Below are 16,362 nucleotides of genomic sequence, written 5' to 3' on the forward strand. Positions count from 1 at the left end.
CATAGTCTACAACAGACAAAAAGGTAGCAGCAACAAGTTCCTTTCTTACTTTTAAATTAAAACAAGCCTTATTTCTGTAATAAAAACTTAATTAAAAAAAAACAAAAAAAACAGATGACATGTTTAGTCATCAACACAAGACAGTTTATGTGATTTAATACTGTTTTTACTAAAAACCCATTTTAAAACTTCTTTCTTTTCTAACTCTCATATTTTTTACCAAGTTATCTACATGGGGTTTAAATGAGAGCTTTTCATCTAATAAAAAACCCAAGTAATTATAACATGACACTCTTTCAGTTTCCTGGTCATATAGAGTAACAATTTGAGGCAAATCCTGTACCTTACTAGAGTGAGTAAATAACATAAATTTAGTCTTTTTAGAATTTAGTACCAATTTGAATTTAAATAGATTTTTTTGTAGAGTTATGAAAGCATCCTGCAATTTCTTCAATGCCTCATATGGAGATCTAGCAGTACTGTATATGATAGTATCATCCGCATAGAGGTGTACAGCTGCATCTATATTTGTACAAATATCATTTATGTAGATTGTAAACAACAGAGGCCCTAATATGGAACCTTGAGGGACTCCAGCTATTAGTTCTGCCTCCCCTGACATAATGCCTTCACAAGTGACACACTGATATCTACTAGACAGATAATTCTTAAACAATTCAATAGCATCAACAGACATTCCCAATTTTAGACAGACATTTTAACAAAATGGTGTGATCAACCGTATCAAAGGCTTTCAAAAGATCAACAAATAATGCTGCACAGGATTCTTTACAGTCAATAGCACTAACAATATCATCAACTACCTTAGTGGCCGCTGTGATGGTGCTATGCCCTTTCCAGAAACCTGATTGAAAAGGAATAAGTATATTATTTACTGTTTACGAAGTCCTTTAACTGATCACTAACCAAAGACTCATTTAGCTAATACTGAGAGTTTTGAGATAGGATGATAATTGTCCATAATAGTTGGGTCCCCATTTTTAAAAAGCGGTGTTACATACGCTGTCTTCCAAGATCGGGGTATAATATTTTGTTCCAAAGATAAATTAAAAATACAAGTTATTGGTTCAACAACGATGTTAGCCACAAGTTTCAAAAGGAAAGGGTCAAGCCCATCAGGCTCAGCTGACTTTTTACAATTTATATTTCCCAACGCGAATAAGACCTTCTCCCTTGAGATTGGCTCAAAAGTAAAGAGGTTCGATCCCCAAGCATTGGGGAGAAATAACCCTGGAGATGAAAGATGTTCTAGCTCTGACCTAAAAAGGAGTCCGTCAGAGGCAAAGTGATTATTAAAAAAAATCAACTAGATCTTTTTTATCAGTAATTTGCACATTATTAACATTTACAAGTTTAGGAAGAGCTGAAAATGAAGAATTTTGTACTGTTTTCATTGAATTGATAATTCTCCAAAATTTAGCTGGGTTTTTTAATTTCTCTTTGTCTCATCAAGGTAGAACTGTGACTTAGCTTTACGTATTTGTGTGGTACATTTATTTCTTTATATCATTATTTATATCATCATCTTGCCCAGATTTCCTTGCCTTTGCGCAGGCCAAATCCCGTTTATGCAAGAGAGTGGATAATGCATCAGAAAACCAGGGATTATTCCTACCCTTTACTTTGAACTTTCTCAGGGGTGCATGTTTATTTAAAATACCCATGAATGAATCCTTAAAATATGACCACGCCAATTCAACATCAGGAATTAAACAGACCTTTTTCCAATCAAAATGAAAAATATCATGGATAAAAGCTTGCTGATCAAATGATTTGAAATACCTTTTCTCCACAATTTGTGGCACTGTCTTTTTAAGTTTGCAATTTCTAATCATACCAATAACACAATGGTCATTTATATCATTTAAGAAAATACCTATTTGTGTGCATTTATCTGGGTTATTAGTTAAGATCAAATCTATTAATGTGGACTTTTTTGAGTCCTTTGCGTTTGGACGAGTGGGTGCATTTATTGCTCAAGTTAAATTTACAGAATCACAATAATCTTTAAAGTCCCTTGAAACATCTGTCAACCAATTCCAGTTCAAATCGCCAAGGAGAATAATTTCTTTCTGATGCACAATATCTGCAAGTGCAGTTGAAAGTATAGATAAAGCTTCCTTGTTAGTTGAAGGGGGTCTATAGCAGCAGGCAACAGTTAGTCTAGTATTTCCTAATTTTAAATCAATAGCCAACATTTCAAGGCACTTAGGAACCGTCATAGACTTTATCAAAATGGCATTTAGTCTACAATTTACATATATAACGACACCCCCTCCTTTGCTCTTTCTATCTACACGAAATATATTGTAACCATCAATGGCAATATCATTATCTGAGAGGGTTTTCTTCAACCACGTCTCTGATATGGCAATAATATCTGCCTTCGTAGACACTGCCCATATTCTAATAAAATCAATTTTAGGCATCAAACTATGGACATTCAAATGAACAACTTTCAAATCAGGTCAACTTGAACTCCAAGGGAACATACAAACATTCAGGTTCAGGACCTGGGTTTGATTGAACATTTCCTGCCATAAGTAACATCAGTAATATGAGACGACGTTGCTACACATGTTTCGATGTTTCATCCTCAGACAAACATTTCAACGAGTCAAATGACTTCACATTTAGATGACAACATTTTTCTTTAACCAAAAACAAGCAAACTAAAGAGAGATCAACTTTAAGTCCATATAGAGACAGTTTGCAAAACTCCTGTGTAGGGGTGTATGTGTGCAATGTACATTTTGACGGCGCGTATGAAGCGACAAACAACGACTTTGGTGCGTTAGGTGCATTATCGTCTGTATAACAAGTCTTTAAATCTAAAAGACAAAGACAAAGTAACCATATTACCTGTAATGCAGCCATGGCAAACAGACTATTGGAAGACCGTCCACGGTAAATCCAAAACAATCGACGCTATAGTCGGCTGGATATTTTATCCATAAACCTATTCGACAATATGGGAATTGTGTTTGGGCAAAGGGAATGGGAAATGGGGAAAGGAGATTTTGGCTGGTGTTTAAACAGGGAAGCTCCCAGATGTAGCACTCCAGGCAGGCGAGCAGATATAAAGTGTGAAGCCAGTTATTGACAAGACGAAGTAGAGTCGGAGTTTCCAGGCTTTCTCATGAATGAATTAATGAAGTCCTACTTCGAGGCTGGCATTTGGAGAGGGAAACTCCCAGCTGTAGCAGAGAGCCGATTGTTGACAGAGTAAAGTAGAGTCTGAGTTTCCAACATTTCTCATCAATGGATAGATATCGTAGCTGCAATCACTCAACCTTCAGCATTGTTAGTATAAAAAGGAGCATAGAGACGAGGACAGAGACGAAACGAGATGACGTAGCCCAGACTACAAGCATGCTGCCATCTTGGATTTTGGTGTCAATGTGAAATTGTAATCATATTTCACATTATTCAATTTTTTTTAGTGTATTTTTGATCAAATAAATGCAGCATTGGTGAAAATAAGGGATTTGTTTCATAACGAATAAATAAGTTAAATAAATATAAAAAAATCTTACTGACAACTGACTTTTGAACAGTGGTGTATATCCTCTTTCACCCTCAAGATGACCTAATATCCCATTTTGTTCTGCAGACATAATTCAAATGGGACACAAATAGGACAAGTGGATGTTGCGCATTTTATTTGGGTGCTGTTCACCTTAATGGCTGCCTGAAGGCTTAGTTGGCTTGAGTGTGTGAAGCCTGGGCACAGCTCCTGTGTCTGGGAGGTTCTCTCTCTGGGAGGGCACTTGGAGAAAGCTTGCACTGTCTGGGATCTTTAGCAGGGATACAGAGACTGTGGTGCAGTGTGTATCTCCAGCAATCATGGTGTGCTGTGTCTGTATGGGATGCTACCTTGTACTAGATCTACTCCTGCTTGGAATGCATGTGGAGGGCAAATGGAAAGCCATGGTAGGAAACAAATTCATGTTTTTCCATTTAACTGCGCTTCAGTTATTATTCGTTATTAGAAGGTCAGATTTTGCTTGGATGTTTAGCGCAAGAATCGTGTAAAACAACATGAAAATGATTTTTTTAATATATATTAAAAGTTGTTTTATGATCTGGTTGTATCGAATTATCTGCTTATGTATTCTAAAGGCAAAAAGTGCACATGTAGAATATCACATTGTATTGAGTTTAGGCAGCTCTTGTATAAGCTGACATGTCTAAACTTTCAGAAAGGTGAGTTTAGAGATCTTTAATAGTTCATAAATAAGTATTGGAGACCTTCCCATGAACATGTTCACTTTCTGAACAAGGATAAACTAAAAGGGTAAATGAGCTGGAGGTTATGGAGATCGTAAGACAGCAATAAAATTGAAGGTCAACAACATGTTAAGTGAATGTTTTGGTCTAGATAATCTGATTGATCTGAGGAGCAGAGGTTATTGGTAGCCAAGTTTTCTTCTTCTTTACCAATTGCACCCTGATTTCATTTCTGATGATCCACAAAAATGTTCCAGGTTACTTTCTTGATGGGAGTGTCAGATTTGCCCTGCTGGGTTCCTCAACAAATGACCTGCAAGGATTTCCCTCATACCTGTGTCTTAACCATGATTTATGGCGTGTCTCTTCATTATTCACTGTTTGGTCAGCTGTGATGAACACTGATAATATTTTGCCCTGCGGCCTTGAGTTCCAAACTCTGACATTGTGCTTCATCATTTTCCAGTGTCTGTGAAACATTGCTTTATATCTGTAAACCTCCAAACTGAGTTAGTATTTATGACCTTCTCACTGGCAGATGCTTTATCTGATATTGATGTCTCAGTCGCTTTCAGTTTTAGATCTTTAGCATTATAGACTTTCAGTTTGATTCAGATTTATCATCACTGTCAAGTACTGTACAAAGCCAATGAAACTGCATCTAACCAGAAGTGTCATTGTTAGATAGAATATAAATAAATGATGGTAAACCACAAATGACCACAGATGGCCAATGACCCCAGAAAGTGTATGGACACTTTTGGACTCATAAGTCATACTTGTAAATGTTTTAAATTAATTGCATGACGAATTTTAAAAACAAGTGACATCTGCAAACAATACTGAAGCTTTTCCCAGAACTAGCTTCACTTTTCAGAGTAATTTTTGTGACTGTTCAACAACTTGTCCCTGGGACATTTCAGTAGATGTATGAAGTTACATTAGTTTCCCTGGGGTTCACACAGATGTTGTTGTTCTCACCTGCTTAAAGGTGTATTTTATTGCAGTTTGACGACCAGGAACGGGTCATTTTGATCCAAAGAGGCTTTTTCCTGAAAATGGTAGTTAATGTTATCACATTGGACAAAAATCTGCTACCTGCTGACACAGGGTATAACTACTTCCCAAAATTTTTTGGATTGTTTTTGTACTTTTCCCCCACCTTGTTACACTTGTGGTGTTCCTGGTCAAAAATGACCGGCCTACAAAAATATCTTATAAATTGTTAAACTATATCACCAAATGTTGGATTCAATCTTTTTGTCAATTCAATTCAATGTTTTCTTTCAATTAGGGTAGGTTTTTCTATTTCTTTATGGAACTGATTGATCTTCGGCCTCTTTGATCCGAGCTTATGCACTAATTTGTGGATAATTTTGTCAATTTTAAATAAAGTATGAAAAATGCACTGTTTATCACACTAGTGAGCTTAAATGTTTAATCAGGAAGTTTGTTTTGAAATGGTTATAGCTTGTAGAAAATGGCACAAACTCACAAAAATGACTGGCCTATAAAAATAGCTTATAAATCTTGTTACCCTTTATTATCACCAAATATTGGATTCAGTCTTTTTATCAACTTTTTTGAAACTGAATTAATTTCTGAACCCAAACTTTTGAACAATAGAGTATAAGTAAAATGGAGTAGCATTTTTGGTGTTTATTGTTGAAACTATAGCAATTGAAAACTTTAACATGGAAAATGCAGAGCATCTACTCACTTCCTCTCAAACATCCCACTGGCTGATCTTCTGAACAAAGTGTAATTGTGTCTTGTAGCATCTGGTTCTGCTCCAGCTTCTCTCACAGGAGTTGTTCCAGTGTTCGGTACAGTTCCAGCCAAAGATGTAACCTGTAGCACTGAGGAGGGTAAAACAATTATTTGGGGAGCTGTGTCACCCTTGAGAGGATCAAGTGTCCCTCTCATCTGAGGCAGCCGCCTTACAGTGTTAAGTGCCTGACTGCTCTTTCTCTGTAGCTTATTGTTAGAGAAAGAGAGGAGGACAGTAGGATGGAGCCTCTGGGTCTCTGAGCTCAGAATCACGTGTAGGCCATTGCCTTATCGCAATTGATAGTTTTTTTTCTGCTTTGTGCAATATGCACTTCATTTTTATGGTACCTGATTTGGTGATCATCTGGCCCTTTTTTTTGGTTTAAACTGAAAATGCAAAAAGGGTGCTCAACTCCATCCTATCTGGATGTATTGGTTGCTTTTCTCCATAATTAGATGAATAACTGCTGCCACGATCGATAAAAATGTAGACAATATGCACCAGCTAAGCAGCACTGACTTTAGGGAATAGGGTGCAAACAGTTTGTGCTGAAATGGATAACAATAAAATGATTTAAATACCCTCAGTGCAACATTATACCCTGTTAAACTGGATTACAGATGATTAATGAGTACAGCATGTTTTTGCTCTGAAATATTTAATGGATTATCCCCTTAGCATTTTGTTAATGTATCTTGTTTGCCATGTGAAAATTTCCTCACAGTCTATCTCTTATTTTCGTTCTCTTCCAGAACTCCAGTGTCTCTTCTAAGAATGAAGATCTTCGTAGTGAATGGGACATGTCGTCTTATCCGAACAGAACTTCAAAGCATTCGGTTCGTGGCTTTGTAGTGGTGGATGAGTCTGACCTTCTCACGTCTCCCGCCATCAGCACACATAGCGGGTATAAGGACACCAGTGACAAAAAGATCCAGTCCACCTCCTTCAAATCATTGGAGGAGAACTTCACCTCTCAAAAACTGAAAGCGGATTTGGGTGGAAGCCGTCTTGAGCGGCTCCCTTTGAAGCCCTCTGGGGACATTGCTGACCTGGATTCTATTTTGCATGTAAAGACATCAGCTGGTCAAAAGGATCTGGTCAGGCCTACAGTCCATCCTGAGTTAAACCAGCTGACCGAAGAAGGTTTATTACTTCCGTCAAAGAGCTTCGAAGTAGTTAAAAAGCCTTTGGTCAGTGTTCACTCAAAAAAAGGATATGAATCGCTTGTAGGCAAAGGACAAGCTGACTACAAGCACTCAAGCAAGAAAGGAGTTGCATTTAAACATGGTGACGTTATATTAGGCATGGATGGAAGGAGATACCGGCTCCTCAGTGGACCTCCAGGACCTGTTGGACCACCAGGGAGAGTAGTGAGTTACCACAATTTAATCCTGATGAAATCACATGCTATTCCATGATATTCTACTAAATCTTGATGAAATCATGTGCTCTTCTGTGATTTTCTTCCTGTAACGTGCCAAATTGGAATTTGAATCCAAAAACTTGGAAAAGTAGAAGTTTATATGCATAGTATCATTTCTATACATGCCATAGCAAACATAAAATTCAGTTAATTATAGTGGTGAATCTCTTTTCAGAGGGGTGATGTATAGAAATAAGTACATTTGAATGAATTAAATGAGTTAATGTAAAAAATAGTCCATTTGAATGTACAAAACTATTGGCCAAGCAATAAGACGAACATTGCAACAAAATTACAGTAACCTAAAATCAGTGCTGAAGCCCTCTGATGTCATTTGCACTATGATGACTGGGACACTGTTGCATTTGTATGAAACAATAGATGTGAAAGTAGCATCATTTTCGGTTGGAAGCAGACTGAAGGCACAGTCACATTAGTGAAATTTCGTCATCAAAAAATGGCCCACTGTCAATAGTTTAGTGATGCACAAAGCTCTGCTCACATAGAAGTCACTTTCAAACCAAGGTTCATTCCGTTGGTCAACATGGCAAATTTGCATGAAAAACTTGAACCATATACAAAATTTGTGTGGGGAAAGGATTCGCCCTTCACCAATGGAATATTTTGTAGGAAATATCTAGCCACTAAATGCTGCGATTTGACCAATCAGAATCAAGTATTCCAGGATGGAAAACTTCAGCTTTTCAGTCTTAAGAAAAAAAATTGCAGCTAAAATAAGTAGTTACTATAATGTTAGTGTAAATTAAAAATATGTAATGTCTTTTGTGATTTACAGTAGCTGTTTTCCCCTCTCCTCCTGTCTGCTGGAACTGAAAACTTGCCCAGTTTTCAGTTTGCAAAACAGGCAGTGTTTTTTGTTTGAGCTAGAAACAGAATACTGAACTCAAGTCACATTAAATTTCTAGTCGGAGAACTAATTCTTAATCTCACTGTGTATTCAAACTTATTTTGGTCATTGGAAATACGTCATTTTGAAAGCTGATTGTTATGTAATCTTTTCATCTTTTAATGGAGTTTAGACGAGCATTCCTTTTGAATATGCTTTACATCTATAACCAAACATTACTACATCTGCCCTTTTCTGAATGATAGCCTTCCACTATGAAACCCAAATATAAGGCTGTAGTGCTAAATGTGCACTTTGCAGAAGGTTAGAGGTTTGGCAGCACTCTACAAATTGGCATGTCTAAGAGTGTCACTTTACGTAACATGCATAAGATTAAAAAGGGCGTAGACCTATAAATATTAATTGACTCAAGATTCAAAGTCTTCTACTGTGTCATGATTTCCATGCTAATATTTGAACATGGAAACCAATCCTCTATAAACTAAGTATGATGGCTGATGACAGTAACTTTGCACTTTGCTGTGGTTAAATGCTTTTTATAAATGCCCAAGTCCCATAAAGATACTTCATATGCAGGGCCCTCGGTTTAAGATTGCTTTTGTTGTTTGCACAGGGGTGCGCAGGGAAAAGGGGCTATATTGGATACAAGGGTGATAAGGTAAGGAATTTACATTTCATTACAGTATTCGGTGATGATGGCACCACACTGATTTGTACCTGTATATCGTCCCAGGGTTCTCAAGGAGACCACGGAGAAGATGGGCCAAGAGGCATACCAGGACCTCCAGGTCCACCAGGACTCCCAGTCCTCTACCTTTGGAGGAACACAGAGGAGGATTGGGCAGCATTTAAGGTAGGCCTTAATACGCCATATTCTGGAGGATTGTTTCTCTGGTGAATCGTGCCATACGTGGCATTTTTACGGGACATGTCCTGGCCAGGATTTCTGTATTGCCTAAAATATCCCAGTTTTGGCTTAGTTTTCCTGTTTTCATACTTGCTGGAGGTAATGATCGAAAAGTAGTTTGACCAATAACGTGCAGGCATTGTACATAATCTACCAATCGTCAAAGTTGGGATCTACTGCGAGCAGTCAAAGCAATGCAAATAAGCGTACATATTAAGAGTGTTCATTCGTTCATTTGACTTGAAGCAACGCTGTGCAGACCGATTGTTGTATGACATCAAAGTACCGTGAGAGCAATACGAAAGCACAAGGAGCCGTCTGCTCTCTATTACTTTCGCGCATGTCATACATTGATCGGTCTGTGAAGCGCAAACAGCCAAAACCTGGATATTTTAGGCAATTTAGAAGTCTTGGCCAGGACGAGTCCTGTAAAAAGGCACATATGGTCACGCCAGGCTTCACTATTTGTAATCTAACTAGCCACAAAAATCATGTGCCACAGTTTAAATGAGCTAAATTGGCATAAATTAGATGAATCTAGATAAAGTAGTCAATCATCCTGCCCATCCCTACCAAACATGAATATATAGCAGTGAGCCACCGCCCTGTGTCTCTCAAACTTCTGAATGACAGTCTTTCTATGTTCCTGCCAGACCTTGTATTCTCTCTATTTGTGACTCTCTATTTTTGAGCATATATTTAAGTATAATTGTAAAACCTCAGGTTTGACCTCCCTGTAGATTCTCAGAACTCAGAATGGTTGTGAATATCTGCTTATTATGATTGTGCAGCTGCAACTTGGCATTATTTAATGTTTTGTGTGTGTGTGCGTGGAGAATATCTAAATGTTGTTTTTTCATCATCGTTTGGCAGAATCCTCAAACATGATGGATGAGTGTAGTCCTCCAAAGAGGAGTCATGTGTGTATATTGAGCCATGGGTGGTGGTTGAGGGAGTTGTACCTTTCTTAAAGAGTGAGATTTTTACAGTACTGTATGTACATTCAAAGATTGTGTTTTTGTGATTTGTATTAGGGTTTTAATTTTTTTTTTTTTTTTACATGTTTTCCGTGCTGCCCCACAAGTTTCAGGTTTCACAGTTTGAAGTACCTTCACTTGAGGGATAATTTGATTAGATTTGATTTGATTATTTATATGAAAAGTTATTACTGTATGTGAATTTTATTTTAGCCCAGTTCATTGTGGAAGTTAAGTGCTTCAATATGGAAAGTCAGATTTCATATGGTGTAATTTATGATTTGGCTATTATTAAGGAAAATGAAGTCAATTGTACATATTTTTGACAAAAATGATTATCCCAATTTTCTATGCAAGGCTTCACTATATGATGTCATTTTTATTAAGTAAATGACATTTAAATTTTTTTCCCCCTTTTTCTCCTTTTTTTTTTTTTTTTACTATGCTCAATGATAAAAAGGCTTAGGAACAATCTGTTTCATCTCTGATTTAAATAATTTGTCACATAGCATATGTCGTGTTTAGATGGATGTGGCTGAATGGGACTGATTCTCTGTGTATTCAGTGGTGATTAGGGATGATTTGTCATTGAAATACTGTAAACGGAACCCTTACAGACATTGTTTGTGCTGATGGTGCTTTGCTGTTTACCCAGGTTGCACTCTGTATAATGGTTGCAGTGTTGTGAGGAGGTTTTGACAGATGTTTAGATCCCTCTGTTTTAGTGGGACATGTGGAAGGCAAGTGCACTGGGAGGTCCGATTCCCCAACTTCTCTTAAACTCACCTTCACTGGACCAGCAGTGAGTCGAACTCTGCCCTATTGCCAAATTGAGCATGTGCCAAGACAAATGTTGTATAAAGCGGAGGCGGACTGGGTGATTTAATATCAGTGTGACAGAGACTGTGTGTCTATGTGGGTTCGAGGCCTCAGCTTTTCCAGGCCACACTGCAGAGACAGCGTACACTGTCTCTCAGTTCTTCTCCTCTATTTGAACAGGAGACATGCCTTTCACCACTCCTTAGTTTGTGTTTCTTATAGAGAGGAATTGAAATATACAGGCATTAAGTGTTACAGGAGTTTAGATTTGTTGTTGAGCAGTTTTCCCCCTATTAACACCAGTCAGGTACAGAGCTTCCAATCATCTCTCGTATGCTGTCTGAATTGTATTTATGCATTCATGCATATGCTGGGTCTGAAACCACTTGTTTGTTTGCTCATTTAATATTCGTTACATAGTGAATGCGACATGTGGGAGTAAATGAGTCAATTGAGACAGCCTAAACCAAACAGTCATAAAACAATAAAATAAATAAATACATTTAAAAAATGCTTTTAAATAAATAAATATAAGCAATTTTTGGTATTGGTATTTGGTATTTTTTCTGTTTTCATTGTTCATTTTAATTTTAGTTCTAGTAACTTTGTTATATGCTTTTGTCATTTTTATTTCTATTTCAGTTTGAATTTATTTTTGTTTCAATTTGAGTGATTTTTGTACTTCAACAAAACTTTTTTCAGTTAGTTGGGAAGACAAATATTTCTAATTTTGTATGTTTTTGTTTTATTTTATTTTGTAGAGAACATCTTATTACCAGTTGCTGGCAACTAGATGGCCAGTAAGTATTTGAAATTAGAATAAATTAGCAAAACGTCAACATAACATATGCATGTGGTCTCTCACTAAACCTTTCCCTGTAATGTCCTGCAGAGACAAACTGGACACCCTGGATCAATGGGTGAGACGGGGAGACCTGGTTTACCTGTGAGTACACACTCAAACACACAGAACACTTTTAATGCAGACTGAATTGTTAGACAAGCTGTGTTGCAGAGTTTGAAAGAATTTTACAATGACCAACTATACTAGAGCATCATTGTGGATCTTTTGACTAGTGCGGTTTATGATGAATGATGAAATGGTTACAGACAGATTAGATTTGAGTGTCTTTGGTTTGGTATGTACAGCACTGTGCTTAATTGTTTTATTCCTGAAGGGGTTACCTGGAGACCCAGGTCAGGCAGGACCACCAGGCCTAAGAGGCGAAATGGTACCTATTCATTACAGTATCTCTGTTTTTGTGTGTCTGGGTATGTATGTGGGTGTATGTTCATAATAATGAGAGTTCAATGGTATCTTCAACAACATTTAAATGTTACTATGAGGTACACTACTGTTCAAAAGTTTGGGTTCAATACGATTTTTTAAATATTTTTTGAAATAAGTCCCTTATGCTAAACAAAGCTGCATTTATTTGATGAAAAATGCAGAAAATTCAGTAATATTATGAAATACTATTGCTATTTAAATTAACTGTTTTCAGCATCCATTACTCCAGTCTTCAGTGTCACATGATCCTCCCTAAATCTAAACGATTCTATGTGTGCTCAAGTAGTATTTCTTATTATCAATTTTCATAACAATTATCAATTTTTCATAACAATATTTTTGTGGAAACCACGATACATTTCCTTTTTCTTTTACAAAATTAATAGGGACAGCATTGTAACAATGTAAAAGTATTTACTTTTGATCAGTTTAATGCATCTTTGATGAATAAGTTTTAATTTCTTTCAAAAGAAAATCTTACTGACCCCAAACCTTTAAAAACTGGTGCAGATTTATGCAAAGTGCCTACAGGATTTAGTTACGAGCGAACACTTTATAATAGGGTGGCATTGGACCAAAGGGTGTACGAGGCAGAGCGGGGACTCAAGGAAGAGATGGAAAGAAAGGTCCAGATGGAGTGACAGGATCTCCAGGGGTTCCTGGACTACAGGTGAGACTTAAGGGCATGGGATGTCTGCAGTAGCTTTGTAGTAGTTGTAAAAGTTCAAGTTGGGACACTAGTGTGAATATGGTAATGTTTTTGGATAGATTATGGTAAAGCTGTGTTCTGTGGAACATACAGTATGAACTTAAATTGCAGAAAACAATATGTTGTATATTTCTGGTTGTGGCTCAAGGGTCCTCGCGGTTACAAAGGTGACACAGCGCCCCCTGGTGAGAAAGGAGATGAGGTACAGTATGAGGCTATGTAATATTCTCAAATGCACAACACTGTAACTGCCTCATACAGGATTATAATATACTTCATATAGTACAAAGCAGTTTTTCTGCCTCCATGAGCAGGGTTTTCCTGGTGCTCCTGGCCTCAGAGGAGACAAAGGACAGACTGGCCAGAAGGTAAAGAAAGTATTTATGGTGCATTTAATTTGTGTGTACTGTTTATATAGTGAATCAGGAGGGGGCACTACCATAAAAAATTATTATTTTCTATAGTTGTAATGTAATTATTGTTAATGGCTCTTGTAATTTATTTATTTATTTTTTTAAATAGGGCTCAAAAGGAGAAATTGGGTTTACTGGCTTTTCTGGTCCTCCAGTGAGTAAATCACTTCATATTCTTGAACTGCTAGTTTTAAACATTATTACTAGTAACTGGTGTTAGTATCCTTTCGTATATTGTAGTAAATATTATGCATTTTCTTTTCTTTCTTTTAAGGGACCGGTTGGTTTACAAGGTGTTCAAGGGATTCCTGGACCACCTGGTCCTAAGGTGATTTGATTTAATTGACAATTTATTTTTGTGTATGTTTACATTCATCTTGACAGTATAAAGAATTTTGTTTTCATAGGGGGATCCAGGAAATGATGGAAAACGTGGTCCTCCAGGGACAGTGGTGAGTCATAAATAATCTTATTTTTTAAGAGTGCTTGTGACACTTGTGAAAACTTGTGAAGTTCTTCAAACTATGTTTCATCTAAGTTTAACTAACTATATCTAACTATAAAATGGATTTCCATTATAACCAAAAATAAACTTGGTTTTTGGGAAAAATGAATTGGGGACAGTGATTATTTATTATTAACAGAAATCACCCTTATCCAGGTATTTATGGATACTGCTTAATAATGCTCAGTTATGTGTTTGTGTCTTGCCAGGGAGCACCAGGTGCTACAGGATTGGTTGGTGCACAAGGTGTTAATGGCTCAGAAGTAAGTGATTGACACTTACTGAATTTGTAGTAAGCAATTTCATTGCTTAAAGGGATAGTCTACCCAAAAATAAAAATGATCACTTGTACACCCTCATGTTGTTCCAAACCCATAAGATTCTCTACTGTGGAACATAAAATGGTTTGTAGCCAAACCATTTGGGTTCCCATTGATTTCTACTGTATTTCTTGCCCATACAATGGAAGGCAATGGGAATCAATCTTGGTTTCGTATATATTTTTTTAATATATGGTTTCGAAATATTTACCCTTATGTTTAACAGAAGAAAGAAAGTCATGTGGGTTAGGAAATGACAAGAGGATGAGTATATTATCAAAGAAAGACTTGACTTGGTTATAAACCAAAACACTTTTGCTGTTACAGGGGGATGCTGGACCTGCTGGCCCTGTGGGGCGGAAAGGCCCTCAGGTATACAACATTGTTTTGTGTCATTGCTTCATGAAGTCTGTTCTTAGAGAATGCTCAGAAGCTGAAATATTATAAAGCCTGTCGTGATTGTTCCTCCTAGGGGCCTAGAGGGTTCGAGGGAGACAGAGGCCCACCTGGTGATCCAGGATCACAGGTAAAGTTTATCATGTAGGCTAGCAATGAACATACAAACATGGGTCTGTTGTGATATTCAATCGAGAGTAAGCTTTGTTTTTTTCTACAGGGTCTTCAAGGTCAGGCTGGTCCACAGGGTCTCAAAGGTGACATAGTAAGTTTTAAAATGTTTTCTATGTACATATAGAGTATGTACAATTACATGTGTTATGTGTTTATAAAATGGAAGCCCTAGATGTCTTTTTTTGTTTGTGGACAGGGGCCAGAGGGTCCAGCAGGTAACAGAGGGCTACAAGGCATTGAAGGACCCATGGTGAGTCTGTTTGTAAATATATTAAATGTAATCTAGAGGAAAACATTTATACAATTCCTTATAATCTTACATAGCAGACTTTCAACAACCAAGTTGCTGCTGTGTACTGACAGGCTGGAAACATGCCTAGTTTTTCTGTTTTTGGTTTTGTATAGTAGTAAATCTATTTATATATTTTTTGCTGATGATAATTCAGTTAGGAGTCAATAATTAGCATTCATTCATTCATTTAGGGTACAACTGGAGATCCAGGTCCAAAAGGCTTTCCAGGTGTCACAGTAAGATATCTGTTTCAAATCTCACCATATGTTTATTTGACATTTTAGTTAATATTTGTAAATATATGTCCTTTATCATGTATTACCTCAATAATTAATGCCTCTAAATTCAGGGCAGTAGGGGACCAGATGGAGAGAAGGGTGACAGAGGACCCAAGGGGAAAAAAGTAATCACCAGCACACAATACATTCAAAAATACTAAAGCTTTAAATGCATAATGGGAGGATTCAGGAAATTGCCTATTTATGATTGTACTGTATGTTTTTAGGGACCAAAAGGAGCATCAGGCATCATGGGTCCACAGGGTGAAAGGGGCCAGTCAGGCCTCTCCGGTTTACCTGGTGTCAAAGGTCAGCCAGGTGCTCCAGGTATCCAGGTATACAGTTGCACAGAAGATTCCCTGTGACATGCCTTACTTTATATTCTTTATATGCATATATGGCATAATCCTTAACAACTGAGGTTCAAAATAAGGTTTCTTAGCAAAATACATTTGTTTTTCTCTCACACTTTTTTCCCCACAGGGTATAGATGGTGAAGTAGGTCCTCAGGGAACACTTGGAAAAGAAGGTCAAAAGGTCAGAGTGCTTTATGACTTTCAGGTGGAACCAAAAGCATTCTTGTAGCTCAACATTTTACATCAATCCACCTGTGATTGCTCCTTTTAAAAAATGATGCTGCCAAAGGCTCTTTCACTGTGTCCTACTAATATATGCACCTAAATCTCTTCCTTTTTACTTTTTTTTTTGTTTTGGAAACAAAGGGCAGCAGGGGTGAACCTGGTGTTTATGGAAGAACAGGACTCAGAGGATCCAGAGTAAATTTGCTATTCGTTTCATATAAAAGTCTGAAAAATCCTGAGACCACCACTTGTACCATCTACTTGCAAATCCATCTAAAATCCATCTATCATTTAAAAAATAATAGCAATTGAAAAAAGTCAATAATGGAAAAATTCACATAAATCACATTCATTTGGGAAATATTTATTAATTAAATGTCCAGTTTT

The 16,362-nt window shown here is 37.1% G+C and overlaps 1 protein-coding gene across 2 annotated transcripts in view; it reads left to right on the plus strand.

Annotated features, from left to right (window-relative positions):
• Nucleotides 1-16,362, plus strand: part of si:dkey-61l1.4 (collagen alpha-1(I) chain) — a 49,709-nt gene that overhangs the window by 19,391 nt on the left and 13,956 nt on the right. The window contains exons 7-28 of one of the 2 annotated variants that reach the window (XM_058775779.1): nt 6,775-7,392; nt 8,927-8,971; nt 9,047-9,166; nt 11,778-11,816; nt 11,909-11,962; nt 12,195-12,248; nt 12,870-12,977; nt 13,165-13,218; nt 13,331-13,384; nt 13,539-13,583; nt 13,704-13,757; nt 13,837-13,881; nt 14,144-14,197; nt 14,582-14,626; nt 14,727-14,780; nt 14,871-14,915; nt 15,021-15,074; nt 15,308-15,352; nt 15,466-15,519; nt 15,622-15,729; nt 15,878-15,931; nt 16,117-16,170. In XM_058775779.1, coding sequence (XP_058631762.1) covers nt 6,775-7,392; nt 8,927-8,971; nt 9,047-9,166; nt 11,778-11,816; nt 11,909-11,962; nt 12,195-12,248; nt 12,870-12,977; nt 13,165-13,218; nt 13,331-13,384; nt 13,539-13,583; nt 13,704-13,757; nt 13,837-13,881; nt 14,144-14,197; nt 14,582-14,626; nt 14,727-14,780; nt 14,871-14,915; nt 15,021-15,074; nt 15,308-15,352; nt 15,466-15,519; nt 15,622-15,729; nt 15,878-15,931; nt 16,117-16,170 — 1,857 coding nt within the window. The remainder of the gene's footprint in view (nt 1-6,774; nt 7,393-8,926; nt 8,972-9,046; nt 9,167-11,777; nt 11,817-11,908; nt 11,963-12,194; nt 12,249-12,869; nt 12,978-13,164; nt 13,219-13,330; nt 13,385-13,538; nt 13,584-13,703; nt 13,758-13,836; nt 13,882-14,143; nt 14,198-14,581; nt 14,627-14,726; nt 14,781-14,870; nt 14,916-15,020; nt 15,075-15,307; nt 15,353-15,465; nt 15,520-15,621; nt 15,730-15,877; nt 15,932-16,116; nt 16,171-16,362) is intronic. The other variant, XM_058775780.1, reaches the window with a different exon arrangement.

The sequence above is a fragment of the Onychostoma macrolepis genome, chromosome 05, assembly GCF_012432095.1.
Source record: "Onychostoma macrolepis isolate SWU-2019 chromosome 05, ASM1243209v1, whole genome shotgun sequence".
Lineage (NCBI taxonomy): Eukaryota > Metazoa > Chordata > Actinopteri > Cypriniformes > Cyprinidae > Onychostoma > Onychostoma macrolepis.